The 15,388-nt window shown below is 40.8% G+C and overlaps 2 protein-coding genes across 8 annotated transcripts in view; one reads left to right on the plus strand and one right to left on the minus strand.

The window, feature by feature from the left end:
- LIN9 (lin-9 DREAM MuvB core complex component) overlaps window positions 1–11,992 on the plus strand; it is a 30,824-nt gene extending 18,832 nt beyond the window's left edge. For 3 of the 7 annotated variants that reach the window (XM_085542905.1, XM_085542909.1, XM_085542910.1), the window contains 9 exons: window positions 435–613; window positions 1,835–1,968; window positions 2,695–2,814; window positions 2,993–3,094; window positions 6,401–6,481; window positions 8,563–8,688; window positions 9,043–9,225; window positions 9,336–9,433; window positions 10,610–11,992. In XM_085542905.1, coding sequence (XP_085399031.1) covers window positions 435–613; window positions 1,835–1,968; window positions 2,695–2,814; window positions 2,993–3,094; window positions 6,401–6,481; window positions 8,563–8,688; window positions 9,043–9,225; window positions 9,336–9,433; window positions 10,610–10,715 — 1,129 coding nt within the window. In that variant the 3' untranslated portion in view covers window positions 10,716–11,992. The remainder of the gene's footprint in view (window positions 1–434; window positions 614–1,834; window positions 1,969–2,694; window positions 2,815–2,992; window positions 3,095–6,400; window positions 6,482–8,562; window positions 8,689–9,042; window positions 9,226–9,335; window positions 9,434–10,609) is intronic. The other 4 variants (XM_032443433.2, XM_032443435.2, XM_085542906.1 and 1 more) reach the window with 3 other exon arrangements.
- Window positions 11,993–13,810: 1,818 nt separating this feature from the next.
- MIXL1 (Mix paired-like homeobox) lies at window positions 13,811–14,980 on the minus strand. The gene is made up of 2 exons (XM_015857104.3): window positions 14,451–14,980; window positions 13,811–14,376 (listed from the first exon to the last, which is right to left on the minus strand). Exons 1-2 carry the CDS (start codon window positions 14,757–14,759, stop codon window positions 14,059–14,061), a joined length of 627 nt encoding a protein of 208 aa, XP_015712590.3. The 5' UTR covers window positions 14,760–14,980; the 3' UTR covers window positions 13,811–14,058.
- Between the last annotated feature and the right edge of the window lie 408 nt (window positions 14,981–15,388).

Raw genomic sequence — 15,388 nt, forward strand, 5'->3', positions numbered from 1 at the left:
CTAAGTACAGGCGTGGACATGGTGTTCAGGATAGGCTGAACGTGAGGCTTTCTTCAGCTTTGTTGTGAAACCAGATGGACCACAGTAAGCAGAAAAAGTCCTCAAAATCAGTACTCTTTTGAAATATTAATGCACACAGCATTCCCAAGTCTTTCTGGTTGTTCTTTGGATGGTTCGATGTTTGTTTAGGTTTGTTTGTTGTTGTTTTCTTTGTTTTAATTTTGCATTAAGTGAACTGTTACTCTAGGAGTAATTCCAGAGTAATTCCAGTAATTCCAGAGACTCAGAGCATCTAAATCTCTTCATCAAAATCTTTCTCTCTTGAGCACTTCACTTCAAGCTTTTTCATTTACTCACACTGAGTTGTAAACTGCGCTCATTTGTTTGCTATGTATTTTGTATATGTATGTCTTCAGTGTCAAATTTAAGTATAGTTTTACCTCATTGTATTGTAGGTGCTCCTCTGCATTCTTTGAGGAAGAAAGATCAGCATTAAAACAGAAGCGGCAGAAAATAAGACTTTTGCAGCAACGTAAAGTTGCAGATATTTCACAGTTCAAAGATCTTCCAGATGAAATTCCATTACCCCTTGTAATAGGAACAAAAGTTACAGGTAATTTCTTAAAAACTAATGAACAATACCCAAGATTTTTGCAAATATTTTGGTAAACTGCGGTGTTACTTAGTGTGCATAGGTGAAATAAATTTAAAACATTAAAAATTAATTGCTTTTGTTGCTAGCTCATTGAGAAAGCGCTTATCGTGATTATCTAGTATTTGTAAAACAGTAACATGGTTTTGAGATAAGATCTTGTGGTTTATTATTTCTGGTGTTGAAACTGTAGTTGTTTATTTTTATTGTTGTTGTTTGGGTTTGTTTTGCTTCAAGTAAAGTACCTCCCAACAAATCCTAGAGAGGCTTCAAAGCCAAGAGCTTAGTGCTGCCTGGAAGTTTAAAATACGAGCTAATATAAAACTTAAGCTTGATTTTCCATAAATATAAAAATACATATCTGAAAACAAATATACAATTGATACTGCAGTGTAGTTGAATATATATGCTAAATAGGACATTGTCTTATAGAAAAAAGTACTAATAACTGAGAAAGGGATCTTGTTAAAAATGTTCCTTTTTAAAGGAAATGCATTCAGCTTTGCTTAATTTTGTAAAAAAAATAAAAATAAAAAAAAATCTTGAATTTCTTCTTCCGCTCTGTGAAGGAGGATGCTTTTCACTTGAGCACTGTATCTCCCACTCTGGCCTCTTCTCTTCATTGCTTTCTGAGTTCTTCAGCATCCCTGTCCTTAATTCTTGATGAAAAGCAGGCATACAAAGCACCCTGTATCTTCTCACTCTCCTGGACTAATATACTTCTATATCTTCTTCTTCTCAGTATACAGTCATCACTGCGAGTGCTCATAGAGAAATAGTGTGCAAAATTATTCCAAAATTGATTTTTGCCTGCAAAATCTAATTGGCAGAAAGTATTGGGTGTTAGATAGTATTTTGTCTAGACATAAATGTAGTGCTGAAGATTAGATGTGGGAAATATTTGACTTGCAAAGATAAATTTGACCAAAAAAAATTGGGTGGTGTTTCTAGTGGATACAGCTTTTTTCTGGGTTTACAAGTTTTGCTTGTTTGTTTTTTTATATATATGCGTTGGAATGCATATATAAAAAAAGATTACATATCTGTGCCAAGGTTACATGCGTAACATTTAAGTCTGTTCTTCTCAGTGACATCAGAGCATTATAATATTTGAGTTTTTGTGGAGGTTTTTGTTCTTAATATGTTTTTTCTTTCATATTTTTGTTGTTGTTTTTTTTTTAGCACGATTGCGAGGTGTCCATGATGGGCTGTTTACAGGACAGATAGAAGCTGTAGACACTCTTAACGCTACATACAGAGTCACTTTTGACAGGGCAGGTCTTGGGACACAAACAATCCCAGATTATGAAGTTCTTGTAAGTATTAATGATACATTCCCAAAATAGCTGTAATGCAAATTCTTTGTTGTTGTTGTTGTTGTTTTTTTAATCTACAGTTGTATCCTTTAATCAAGAAGAATGTGTTAATTACATCCAGGTAGTGTTGTCATAAACCAGAAACAAGCATAACAGATGCATGGGAATTTCCAGGAGAATGTGTTTCTGCTGCTGCTTGTTATACAGAATAAGATCACCTTCTCTAATACAAATTGTAGTAACTAAGGCTGGAATAGCAGAATAGAGTTACTTTTATAGGCTGAGTAATGAGTAATGTAAGATTTCACAGAAAGTTCTGCTGTAGGATTTCTGTTAAATAGTTTCTGTTGAATAGTCTGACCTAGACTGCAAGGTTCTTACAGGACAGCATCTTCTTTAGTATTTTGTGTATCGTTCAGTCTACTAAAGGAAGATGAAGTTGTCTGAGGTTTACTCTCTCTTGTGGGATTTGGGTTGGTGGGTTTGTTTGTTTGTTTGTTTTAGTGCAATGCTGTAACACTTTTGCAACGCCAACAGTGGAAGATAGTTTTGAAGCTGCCCCTAGTCCAGAAGCAAAATGCTACTCCTTATTGTTGCTTGGGCTTGGGGTGTGGTTGGGCATGGCTAGTCCAGATTCCAGAAATAAAATATGCATTTGTGAAGGTGTGTTAGGCTTTTTAATTAGCCTGGCACCTGAGGAATTTCCTTATTTTTCTCATCTTGCAGAGTAACGAACCTCATGAAACCATGCCAATTGCTGCCTTCGGGCAGAAACAGCGGCCTTCTAGGTTCTTTATGACCCCTCCCCGGCTGCATTATACACCTTCACTCCAGTCTCCAATTACAGTAAGTTGCTTACTTCTTCTTATTTTGAATATTATTCAGTGAAATATTTTCTGATAAATCTTGAAGCTGTTGCCTTTATACAGTCTTTGAGATAAGTTTTCTCAGGTTCCTCAATAAAGTAATTTTAGCAAATGCCTCTAAAAGTAAGCTAATAAATAAAATATTCTTTCTTGTATAGGACAGTGATCCTTTATTAGGACAGTCGTCGTGGAAAAACAAAATTTCAGGCACAGACAGTGAAACGCTAGGGGGCTTTCCAGTAGAGTTCCTCATTCAAGTGGTAAGTGTTAACTGCAGCACTTAATTTTGTAGGGTATTGCCCTTTCTGTGTTTATTTTGCCTATTCTTTTGCAGTTAAATGAAATTCTGTTGATACATGAAAGGTAGTATCATCAAAATGATGAAATTTTCAGAAGTAATTAGTAGTACATTTTGAGGGTGTTTTTTTTCCTCACTGATTAAGAAGCTTTGAGATATGTTGCTCTTTTCTCAGACCTCAAAAAGGCCTTATGTCTCCAGAAGTCTCTCTTATCTCTCCTAGTTCTAGTAGTTGGTTTAAAAAGATATAATATTAATTCCAAAATCCAAATTGTTTTATGATTCTTCATCATGAAATAATTCTTCAGGGATTTTTGTACAACAGTTCAGAAAATCATAGGCAAGTAATATTAAGAAGTTAGATGTGATCATCCTAATATTGGCTGTGTTAAGAAATGAAATAAACAAAAGATACAATCTTTCCTTATGCTACTATCATCAGCAGTTATCATCTTCCTTGAGTCACTGAGTATGATCAGGGAAGCTTTATGACTTTTGTACTAAACTGATTCATTTGTGGAAGCGTTTCTATATTTCACATCTGAAAGCTGTATAATTTCTGTCATGTTAAGTGGTAAACCATTACTCATGATAAGGAAACCTGAAATTTTGAATCAGAGATTCTAAAGTGTGGGCACTCGAGAGTTACTGTATTAATACATTTTTTTGCTTGGTGATTGTCAGGTTTTTGAAAATAGAGAAGCTGTAGACTTTTGTCATTGGTTTGTGATCATCTTAATACTTGTTTGAGGTTTCTCATACAGGTGTCAAGAGGCTTAAAACAGCTTTTGTTGTGGTAGTTTACATTATCTTTAAGCCTGCAGCATTGACGTTCTTGTTAGAAGTAAAGAATGATTCCGAAACCTGGTGTTGCAAAATACACAGCAATCAATGAATATTGATCACACTGCATTTGCTAATCCAGAAGGAGTTTTATGTTAAAGACCGCTGTGAAACATGTTCTTTCCTTTTTTTGTATTATGCTACAGTAAAAATGTCCAAGCTCTCATTTTGATTTAATGACGATTCAGCAGTTAAGTGGTCAGAAAAACTTTCTGTGAAGGAAAGCATCAGGACAATTATTATTAGGAAGTAGCTTATGATACAATGAAATTAACAATTTCATGGAAAAGCTCTATTTGGAACAAGGGATTTAAAGAGAAAAATAATAAGTGCATATCTTTAAAAAGGTTTCAACCAAGCCTTTTAGTTCTATTTATGGGTCCCAAAACTAATTAACAACAAAAGGAAAGGTGGACAGAAACATGCAGATAGTGATTAAGTGATGAGGACATTCTCCTTAGGAACAACTTGAAGTTGTGCACAAACACTGGGACTTGTAGCAACCACTTTTGATCAACACTGTTGATTTATTATTATTATTATTTTAATTTCTGCATATTTATATTTTGGCATCGGTCTTCTTTCTGATCTTTACTGTGGACAAAGATATGCTTTTCTCTTTGTTTGTTTCTTTTGATTTTGGTTTGGGAAAAGATTAAATTTAGATGGGAGGGAAGCAATCCAAGGCTAAAAAAATGTTTGCAGTGTAACTATATGTCCGGTAGAGGGAGAATGTTAATGCAGTTCAATCAGAGAAGTGTATCAGTCCGATGACTGTGGAAGAAGTATCTTCTCATCTTGAACACAGGAAGAAAGAGCCATGAATACTAGATTTTTGTCGGGTTTTGTATGTGTGTGAGTTCTTGAAATATATTCCCCATCAAGTTATTATATACATTGAAATGCTTGTAAAAAGGTGTAAAACACCTTTTCCAGTTTAGTGAGAACTGTGTAACAATAAGCAGGGTGAGTTATGCTGAAAATGAAGCTGCTAGGCTGGAGTTCAAGGAGATGAAGACTGACCTGAACTAAAGCATTCACCGGTGATACTGGCAAATGAAAATGGAGTTCTGTTTAATAAAATGTAGCACTGGGAGAAAGTTGGTAAACATCTTTATACAGAGGAATATCAGAGTTTCTTGTAGGAAGAGTTAAATTACCTTGGCCACTGGAGTACTTCTGGAAGTAGGATGAGTATAACATAACAACGAAGGTCATGGACTGGATCACATCCTTGAATGTATATGAACATCATCATAGAAGCTTATCACCAAATAATTGTTCCCAAAGCTTGCAAGATAAATTAGCCTGCACTAAGCTGCGAACACCAGCTTCATTGGAGGGGCTGAAATATATTAGTTGCTGGGTGGTGATGACAGCATAGCTTGGCAAAGAACTTTTTGGCAGCACTGTCAGAGACTATTCAGTACTTTCCCTCCACCCAGATGCTGTTTGCCAAAACCTCTGGGTTTAAGTATAGGTGTTTGCGTTGGTTTAATTATATCTATTTACTTCATGTGGGCACCGTGAAGCTTAATTAAATGATTATGTATAGGCTTTGAGAGACTTGCTTGGAAAGCAGTGCAGAAAAACCGAATGTCAATCTTCCTGTTGACTCACAGTATCTGCCCCTGGTGTGATAAAATTAATTTTGAGAACTCAAAGCCAGTTCAATTTAATTTAAAGATAACGCTGATGTTTGTTAGATACCTGATCAGCACAGAACTCGGATGTCCAGCTGTATTAGTCTCTGTGGGCTGTAAAATAGTGTCATAGTTTCTGTGTGCTTGAGAGAGTATGAATAGTTTTAGAAGTGATGTATGCGCTGAGAGCAGTCCCAGTGATTTCCTCTTCAATCTCTTAGGTCCCCAGGGCAGAATAACAGGATATACCCATCCTGAAAGAAACAGGAAAAATGGAATGCCCAGAGCAGGACTGTAGGAAATAGATCCAATCTGTATACCAGGCTTTATTACAAGGATGTACACAAAGAACTAGTGATCAGTCCAGGGCGCAGCTGAGAACAGACCAGAATTCTGAGCAAAAGCTATGGAAGGACAAGTGTGCTGTTAATGTTAGTACATGTTATCACCATGATGATACAGCTTTCCTTCGGGCAAGGAGAAAAATAAGGTTCTTGATTCCTCAGCCTCTAACAATTATGTTAGTCTTCCTAGAGGGAATTCCAGCTGATGGGTTTCAGCTTTCTCCAATCTAAGGTACTTGAAACTGCTTTTAAGAGCCTCTAAAATATCCATTGTTTAGTTTCAATTAATTTTTATTTCTACATTTTGATGTTATAAACAACTGAGAAATGTAGTTTAAAATGATAAAAAAAGACATCCACTTCATTATCTTGAATTTGTATGCAATTTCAGAACTACATAAGGACCTACTCATTCTAAAAATAGCTCCTTTGTTTTAGACCAGGTTATCGAAAATCCTTATGATCAAGAAGGAACACATCAAACAGTTAAGAGAGATGAATACGGAAGCAGAAAAGCTGGTAAGATTGTTCTCAGATCTTAAGGATATACTTTAACAGCTAGTACAAATTGATGCAATTAAAACAAAGTCTAGATGAAAAACTATTTCTTTATTCTTTCTGTAATGTTTGAGTTTTTAATTTTTTTTGTTGTTGAGGTAAGTCGGAGAGGTCAGTTGCTTTAAAAGCATTATGCTTTGGGAACAGGTTAATGTTAACATTGGTATAGTATTTCCTTGTTTTATGTGTCAGTCGATGATGGTATCTCCTTGTTTTGTTTGTCAGTTGATATATGCTACATACTTCAGGGATTTGGGCAATCAGTAAAGCATTTATCTTATTTTGTAGACGGTAGGTGTGCATTTAGGTCTTGGGACAAAGTGGTAACTCAGTTCAGAGTTTTTGTACATAAATCTCTGAGTGCCCTTGGTAATTAAAGTAGATGCAAAAAGAGGCAAGATTAAGACATGCTATTGCAGACAGTAATTCTGATGCAGAAAAACTACCAGCTCTCCTTAATACAAACAGTAAAACTATCTGTTCCAACTGAGTTGTCTTTACCTTCGTAGGGGTAAAGAAATCCACAGGAAGGGCTGAGTTTTCACTAGCTTTCCTCTTGACAAAAATCCAGATATTAGCATGTCAGTTGTCTGCTGCATCATAAATTTAACTTTGTTGTAGAATAAGAATGCCAAGGAAAATAACAACAGTGAGAGAGCAAAGAAATGATAGAGAAGATGATGGTCCAGGAATAAATAAATCTTAACTCAGTTGTAGCATAGATAAGGGCTTGGAGATAGCTGTTAAACACTTCTTCTGCTATTTGCTTTTTCAGTCAGCAGCCGTAAAGCAACTCTCGTCACTATTTATGTCTTGATAAAAATAGAAGACATATACTGGGTCATGTTCTTAGTCTGTCTGTAATGCTTTTTTGTCCTCTTGTTAATCCCATCTTCATTTGTGGCATTTAGTGTGTGTTGCTTCTCCTTTAGAATGCATGTTCTTTGAACGTGACTCTTCAACATTAGGCCGCTTAAATACCATAATCAAACCTAAACATGAGTAAAATAGAATCCTTTGACTTCATTCATGCAAGTAGAGCTTGTCAGACTTTAATAATCATTGATAAAATTGTTCAAGTAAAGTTATTTGCCTAATTTTATTTTTTTTTTAATGATCCAGCATAGATGTAAATGGAACTGACCAAAATCAGAAGTTATATTGAGTGTAGTCCATTTTTATCTGGCAACATTAATAAATTCAAACATACATGAAGCAGGGAAAGGACTGCTTACTAACAATGAAGCATCTTGCCATGTACACAGAAGAGTATCCACTTTATCCACTTTTCTGATGACTAAACATTGTTGCATAGACAAATGCAAATAAGGATAGCTGGCTCTTTTTTTTTTTTCACTTGACCTGCAACAAAGTTGAGGTAAAGGTGATGCTGGTTATTCAAGAGGAGAATAGATGCCCTGTGACAGAGATGTTTTCTGTTTCCATCTACTAAAAGCCAACCAACTTTTGTCTGCAAGCTGAACTGTTTGTCAATGCCTGGATTGCTACTGGGTCATAAATAGTGCTGGTGCTGTTGGAATACATCTTTCGTCTTCACCAATATAGAATGCCATCATCCATGTCTCTCTGATACAGAATTTACGATTCCCTGTGGCTTCCATAGCTAGCCTGTATTAGGCCAGCATGCTCTAGAGGGGGCTGGTCAAGGAAGAAGGTCTTATGTTCTGGAGCTGCTGGACATGTTGTCCTGTACTGTTCTGCTGACAGAAGAATCTTCTGTTCATGCTGTTGAAAGAAGTCATGCCCCACCATGGGTGAAATAAGCATTTCAGGCTGTATTGTCATCTGTACTGTTTAGTGCCATAGATTATCATAGTGCTTTCTGAAGAGAATGAAAGTATAACTGCACCAATTGTCAGTTGGAGTTATAAGCAGTGATACTAGGCTTTAAGTTTTTCATGTTAACATCTCTATTAGGCACTGGGATTTCAAATACCCCAGTATTATTTTAAAGTAAAAATTCCTTTTGATGAGTTCCACTTGTATCTCATTAACTTCAACATGCTTTGTCTTTTCCACAGAAATCCTATTCTATGCCAATAAGCATTGAGTTTCAGAGGAGATATGCAACTATTGTTCTAGATCTAGAACAACTAAACAAAGACTTAAATAAAGTTTTGCATAAAGTTCAGCAGTATTGTTATGAGGTAAGATTTCGCTGGAATTTGTGTTTGTTTCTGCTTAACCTGAGTTAAAAAAATCAAAAAGAAATCAGAATTTTCTAGGAATAGTGCGTAAGCAGGGATCATGTGGAACTGAAATTGGTAGCAGCTGTGTCTGTTTTGTTGTCTTTGTTTCCCTCTGTTTCTCTTACCTGAATGCAGGCACTTCTGATGATACCAGTGGCCAGTTTTGGATTAGGCATTCATGTGTATAAATGAAGAAAAAATAAAGCAGGCTATTAACCTGTGGACTATTTTGCAATCATTTGTCACTTCATATGTGCCCTAAATGCAAAGGAATTATTTAATCTTCATTTATCTTTGTTTCTATCTGTGCAGCTTGCTCCAGACCAAGGCCTCCAGCCCGCAGACCAGCCAACAGATCTGAGGCGGAGGTGTGAAGAGGAGGCTCAGGAAATTGTTAGGCAAGCAAATTCCTCAACAACAGGACAGCTTTGTGTTGAAAGTGAAAATTTAACTGATCTTATCTCTAGACTTACAGCAATATTACTGCAGATTAAGGTAAAATAATAGCAAAAAATAGTGTCTCCCAATTAAGTCCATAATATTAGACCTCTGTCAGGTTCTTTGTATTGAACTGTTAGAACATTTTTTGTTTTCTTCTCCTGCAGTGTCTAGCAGAAGGAGGTGACCTGAATTCCTTTGAATTTAAATCACTAACAGATTCACTAAATGACATTAAGAATTCAATAGATTCCTCAAATATCAGGTACTACTACTTTGAATATTTAATTCCCAATTGCACGTTTTGTGTCAGCAAGCAATTGTTCATGTCTTTTAGAGGTGAATGTGAGTATAAGGGTTTTAGTCTGGTAACTACTTGCTTATGGAAGTGGTCCCATTTAAAGGGATCTTCTTAGAGAGTACAAGATCAGCAGTTTTCTGTTTGAACCTATCAGTGAAGTAACCTGATTAAAGAAAAAAAAAGTGATAAGTTGATACAGCAACAACTAAAATGGCTGAGGAGCAGGAAATTTGACAGCTGTTATTTTAGAATATTTTCTGTACAATTTCCATATTCTTCTTTTTTAATGTTACTCAGTGTCTTGTCTGTGAATATCAGACACTGGCATATGAGACAATTAGAGTTTCTGCCTGGCTTCTATTAACAATATTTTAACTGGAAACAAACAAGCAAACCACAAAAGAACAGCCATATTGTGTCAGATCAAAGGCTGCTCTAGTCCACTGTCCATTTTTCAGCAGTTATCACAAGCAGGTGGGGAGGCATTATAAAAATAGCAAGTACACAGTGATACTCTTCCTGAGTGTGCTGCAAACTCCAACCATTTGTGACCATGGTTTTTTAACCATTATTGCATAGTCACTAAATTACATAATTTTAAAAACAAACAAACAAACAAAACACCTGAAATGCTAAGCATTTCCTTATGCCCTCCACACTGGTATTGCTACATGATTGACTGATTGATTTTTTTGCAATGATAATAGAGCAGCTTTTTGATTCTAAAGGAGGATTTTATAGCACTTTTCCATTTTGATTTAAATAAAAAAAAAAAAAGAAAGAAACTTCCTGTCATCAACACTGCAAGTAAATGTCAGAATGGGTTCAACTAAGGGCTGAGAAACACTGCTAAGAAGGTGACGATCTTTCCATTTCACTGTACTCAGTCTGGGTACTTTACCATCTCTTCACAATGTTTTCCTTTCATTAGCTCCAACCGCTTTACAGTCATCTTTAAAGAACCCAAGTCAGTAACTTTGACTTCATGCAACTGTTTTTGTAAATGCTATTACTAATGCAAGCTGATAACTGATAGGAATGCACTGCTGATTTGACTGCTTGTACCTTGTAGAAGTACTCAGATGCAACCCTTATGTAAGATGTTTAATCCTTTTCTTTTTTTTCCTCTCTCCCTTGTAGTTGTTTTCAGAATAACGTTGAGATCCATGTTGCACATATTCAGAGTGGTCTGAGCCAGATGGGAAATTTACATGCCTTTGCAGCTAATAACACCAACAGAGACTGAAAACTTTCTTTCAAGTGTATAGCAAGTAGTTCTGGAAAATCCTCTTCATTTATATATGCTTCAACAAATACCCTAACTGCCAGAAGATAAGGGAAAAGAAGACCTCTCAGACCCTTTTAAACATATTGTATTTGCTTCTTAAGAAAACCAGCATTACTGGCATTACATTAAATTTCTCCATTTGTTATTCACATGCAGTAGTTTTGCTAACTGGTAATCTCTTAGTAATTGCATTTATTATAATAAACCTGAAAACATACTTTCATATAATTTGAACTTAGTTTTTCAAAGTTCAAATTAATTCTGCCCACCTCTTGTTGTTGGCTCTCCTGGTAGGTTAGATAAAGTGATGAAGAGGAAATGGCTCACATCAGTAGCTATGTGGCAGTCTTTGTTCCTTAAAGCTACACTTATCTAGGTACCTGAGATGCCACCAGCTGGTACAGTGATGGCGTGGGCTGAGTGCTCCAGGTCTAAAGAAGCAGCGGTGGGCTGCGGACGGAGAACTAAAGTTGCAGAAGATGTTGGGCAGGTCTACAGATCAGTCAGTGTCTTGTTGGAACATATAATTTATCATAACTTATATAAGAAGTCTAATGAAGGAATATAAAGATGGAACTGATACCTTTCTAAAAACAGAGTCGTTGCGGCTTTTACCCTTTACGTGGGGCAAAAAGAAATGTTTTAGATGGTATTTTATATAAATGAACGATAAAACGTACTGTTTTTCCAACTTTGGGTTTGTTTTGCACAACTTTTAAATTAGATTCCTGGTTATCTGACATACACAACATATATAAATATGAAGATTTTTATAATAAGATATAACCGTTGAGGTAAACTGCAAAGATGAAAAGTGACAACCTGCCTACGAGTACATTTTGGAATGTTAATCTTGTAAAAAGTGTGTATTTGGTTTGTTTAAATAGTCTTGTAAAGCTTCTGTGTAATGAATCGTTTCCAGATATGGATTTTCAGAGATAGCCGTAGAGTTGTTTTGGATTCCTTTAGATGCCTCATTAAATGAGGCCTTTTATATGTTAATGTATAAAGAATATGTAAACAGGATTATTTTCGATTTTAAAATTTTGTATAGTTTAAAGATGCTTCTGTATTCTGTGTTGGTATTGTGCCACTGCAAAACTTTAGTGCAGAGTTTCTATTTAGCTAAACTTGTTCTGTTAATTAAGAGAAATGCATAAATCTTTTATTCTCGGTGAAATTTGTAACTGAATAAATTGAACTATAAGAGTTGATATATTTCACAAAAATGCAAACTTCTGGTACATGGTTTCAGGTCATTTTTAAAGAGGAGTTAATTGCTGAAAGCGAAACACGATGGCCGGGGTGACAAGGTGAGTGGCTGTTCTAAAGTACCTTGAAAACATACAAGGGGTGTTACAAAACACCAGACACTGCTTTTGCCAGAGTTAGCCACAGAGCTGTCCCTCTCATCATGTAACAGAACATGGCTGTGGCCCTTCCAGTGCTTTCATTTTGTGGTGTTTGGTAAAGTGGATAGAAAGGTTCCCTACACTGGCTGTTTTCATTTAATTAGAGAGAAATGCCAGAGCCTAACTTAATAAGATACAAAGGTTCAGTCTGTTGTGATCTACTGCTGACATGGAGGGGAAAAAATCCTCTTGCAGTTTACTTCCACCCCTCCCCTCACTCCTGGGTGCTCACTGAACCCCTGGTGCACAGTGCTGATGAGAAGCAGCTCACCTTTGTCTCCTTGTTTGCTGCCCATGTGGCTCAGTGAATTCAGTCCCTGCAGAGTGCAATGGAAAATGAGCAGCAGGGGCTGCTGTCCCCAGCAGCAGCTTGCAGGCTCAGTGTGCAAACCACTGTTGCACACTTGGAAGCTGAGCATGTATGTGAATGCTCTGAGTGCTCCATCCCTGACAGCTCCTCGGGCACCCAAGTCCACTTGGGATGAATGGTGTCAGACTTTCATTTTTATTTTTTCGCTCTGCAGTTTGGCCAAGGCCAGCTCTGTTGTTTTGTTTGTGGAGAGAGTTCCTCAGTCAGCGTTCCTGCTTCACCATTCAGCCTCACCAGCTTGCAGCTCCACAGGAATTTGGCTGTCTCAGATCTGGCAAGCACAGGTATGTGATGGGTTACACTGAAGGACTTTTGGATATTGGTTACCTTGTCCTGTGCGGTGTGATTCCTGACGCAGGTTATTTTCAGTAGGACACACACTCCTCGTTTCTGTTTTTGTCTCCAGAAGAGCCTTGTGACGTTCAGGTGTTGTCTCCTGACTGGTGTTCCTCAGGTCATTGCTGGGGCCAGCCCTACTTTAATCTCTTTACTGATCTGGATTGAGTGCACCCTTGGTAAATCTGCAGATGACATCAAGTTGTGAGGAAGTGCCAGTCTGCCTGAGGGCAGGAAGGCCTTGCAAGGGGATCTGCACAGGTTGGACCGATGAGCTGAGGGTAATTGTATGAGCTGCAACAAGACCAAGGGTTGGGTCCTGCGCTTCAGTTACAAAAACCCCATGTATTACTACAGGCTTGGGGCAGAGCGACAGGAAAGGCGTGGAGGAAAAGAATCTGGGGCTGTTAGCTGACAGCTGGCTGAAAATGAGCCTGGAGTGTGCCCAGGTGGCCAAGAAGGCCAGTGGCCTCTTCTCCCAGGTAAAAGGGGTAGGACAAGAGGTCACAGCCTTAAGTTGTACATGAGTAGGTTCAGGTGGGATATTAGGAAATAGTTCATCTCAGAAAGAGTGGTGGTGCATTGTCACAGGCTGTCCAGGTGGAGTCACCTGGAGGGGTTGAGTTGTGCTGATGTGGTACTAAGGAACATGGCTTAGCAGGCTCGGTGAGGATAGAATGACAGTTGGACTGGGTGATATTACTAGTTTTCTTATTCTGTTATCTGGAGTCTGACAGTTTGTTCTACTTCTAGGCAGAAAGAGCTGATGTCCTAAGTTCACACTGTCCCATTTAGGAAAAGAGTGCTGGTTTAGTGCTCTCTTGTTCCCCCTCGCTGCACCCGCGGCTCTCTGGGCCCAGAACAGCCCCCGCTGCGAGGTCAGCAGCCCATCCCTGTCCGCATCACGAACACACACAACTCCCGACTCAGAGCAGCGCAGAACAGAAAAGGGAACCTTTTATTTATTTTTCTCTCTCAAAAAGTAACAACAGCCCTCTCCCACCCCCATCCTCCCTAGAACAGTGCAGTCGGTCGGCTTGGTGGCTTGAAAAGGTTAAATAGAAGCTGTAAACAATATAACACGGTGCCGGCAACCGGCGCGGCCGCCCCCATCTCCCGTCCATAAATAGGCGCAGTCCCTTCGGGATAAAGTGCAAGAGGCGCGGGCAGTGCCGGGCCGCCGTCAGAGGGCTCGGAAGGCGCCGAGTGCGTTCTCCTCCCACTCCAGCCCCGGCTCCGAGAAGCCGCCGCCGGGCTGGATGGGGAACGCGGGGCGGGGCGGGTAGGGCCCGGCCGGGGCGGCTCCGCTCCCCCCGTGCGGGAGCATCCCGGGGCCGGGCGGGACGGCGACGCGGGGCGGCCACTCGCAGCGCTCCTGCCGGGCGCGGAGCAGCGGGGCCGCGCCGCACGGCGGGCGTTGGGGCGGCGGCGGGGCGGGGGGAGCCGGGCGGGGCGGCCCCCGCTGCCGGCGAGACTTGGCGCGGCGGTTCTGGAACCAGACCTGGGGAGAGAGGGGGGTCGTGAGGGCGCGGGGAGGGCGGGCGGTGAGGAGGGCGGGCGGCCCCTGCCCCTCACCTGGATGCGGGACTCGGGGATCTGCGTGGCGTCGGCCAGCCGCTCCCGCAGGTAGATGTCGGGGTACATGGTGTCCTGGAACACCAGCTCCAGCGTCTCCAGCTGCGCCGCCGTGAAGCTCGTCCGTTTCCGACGCTGCGCCGACGGAGTCCCCTCCGCCGCCGGGGGCAGCGCCGCGACGGGCGCCGGGGCCGCGCCGTGCCCTCCCCCGTTATCCCGGGCCGCCCCGCACAGCCACCGGCCCGGCGGGCAGGAGGGCGGCACCGCGGGCAGCTCCGCCGGGGGCGGCCCGAAGCGCAGCGCCGCCATGGCCGAGGGCCGAGAGGGGTCCGGCCGCCCGCGGGGCTTTATAGCCGGGAGGGGACCGGCGGGGGCGGGGGTGCCGAAGGGAGGCGGCCCCGGCACGGGGGGTCCGGCGTGGAGAGGGGGCAGCGGCCCCCTCGGTGCCACGGGGTTGGGCGCCTCGGGCAGGAGCTGGGCACACCGCTGGGTCGTGTGTGGTGCGGCGTCTGGGCTGTACTGCTGTGGGGTTTGCGTCCTCCGAGTGAGGTGCGGGCTGTCATCTGTGCGAGCTGCAGGTGAGACGTTCCTGGGCAGCCCCAGAGCTGAGGTTGCAGCGGACAGAGCCAGGCGATGCCACCACCTTTCCCACCCGTGTGCCTGTGAGGAGCCATTCCCAGCTGCAGCACGGCTGCCATCCCAGCGTGAGATGTACAGGCTGCCCTTAGCGAGCTGTGTGAGATGCTGCTCCCTCTGAAGGGATGGCATTCTGAGCATCAGCTCTGAAAGAGCTTTTATTCGTGAGGTGTTTGTACCTTTGTGCTTTTGCACACACACGCGTGATGATCAGGTGCTCTCACTAACGTAGACTTTCTTCTGCCATCTCTCCCCATAATGTCAGCAACCTCCCACCAGCTCTCACAGAGCTTCACCCCAGC

This window comes from Coturnix japonica, chromosome 3, assembly GCF_054131305.1.
Source record: "Coturnix japonica strain WE chromosome 3, WE-NBRP24, whole genome shotgun sequence".
Classification (NCBI taxonomy): domain Eukaryota; kingdom Metazoa; phylum Chordata; class Aves; order Galliformes; family Phasianidae; genus Coturnix; species Coturnix japonica.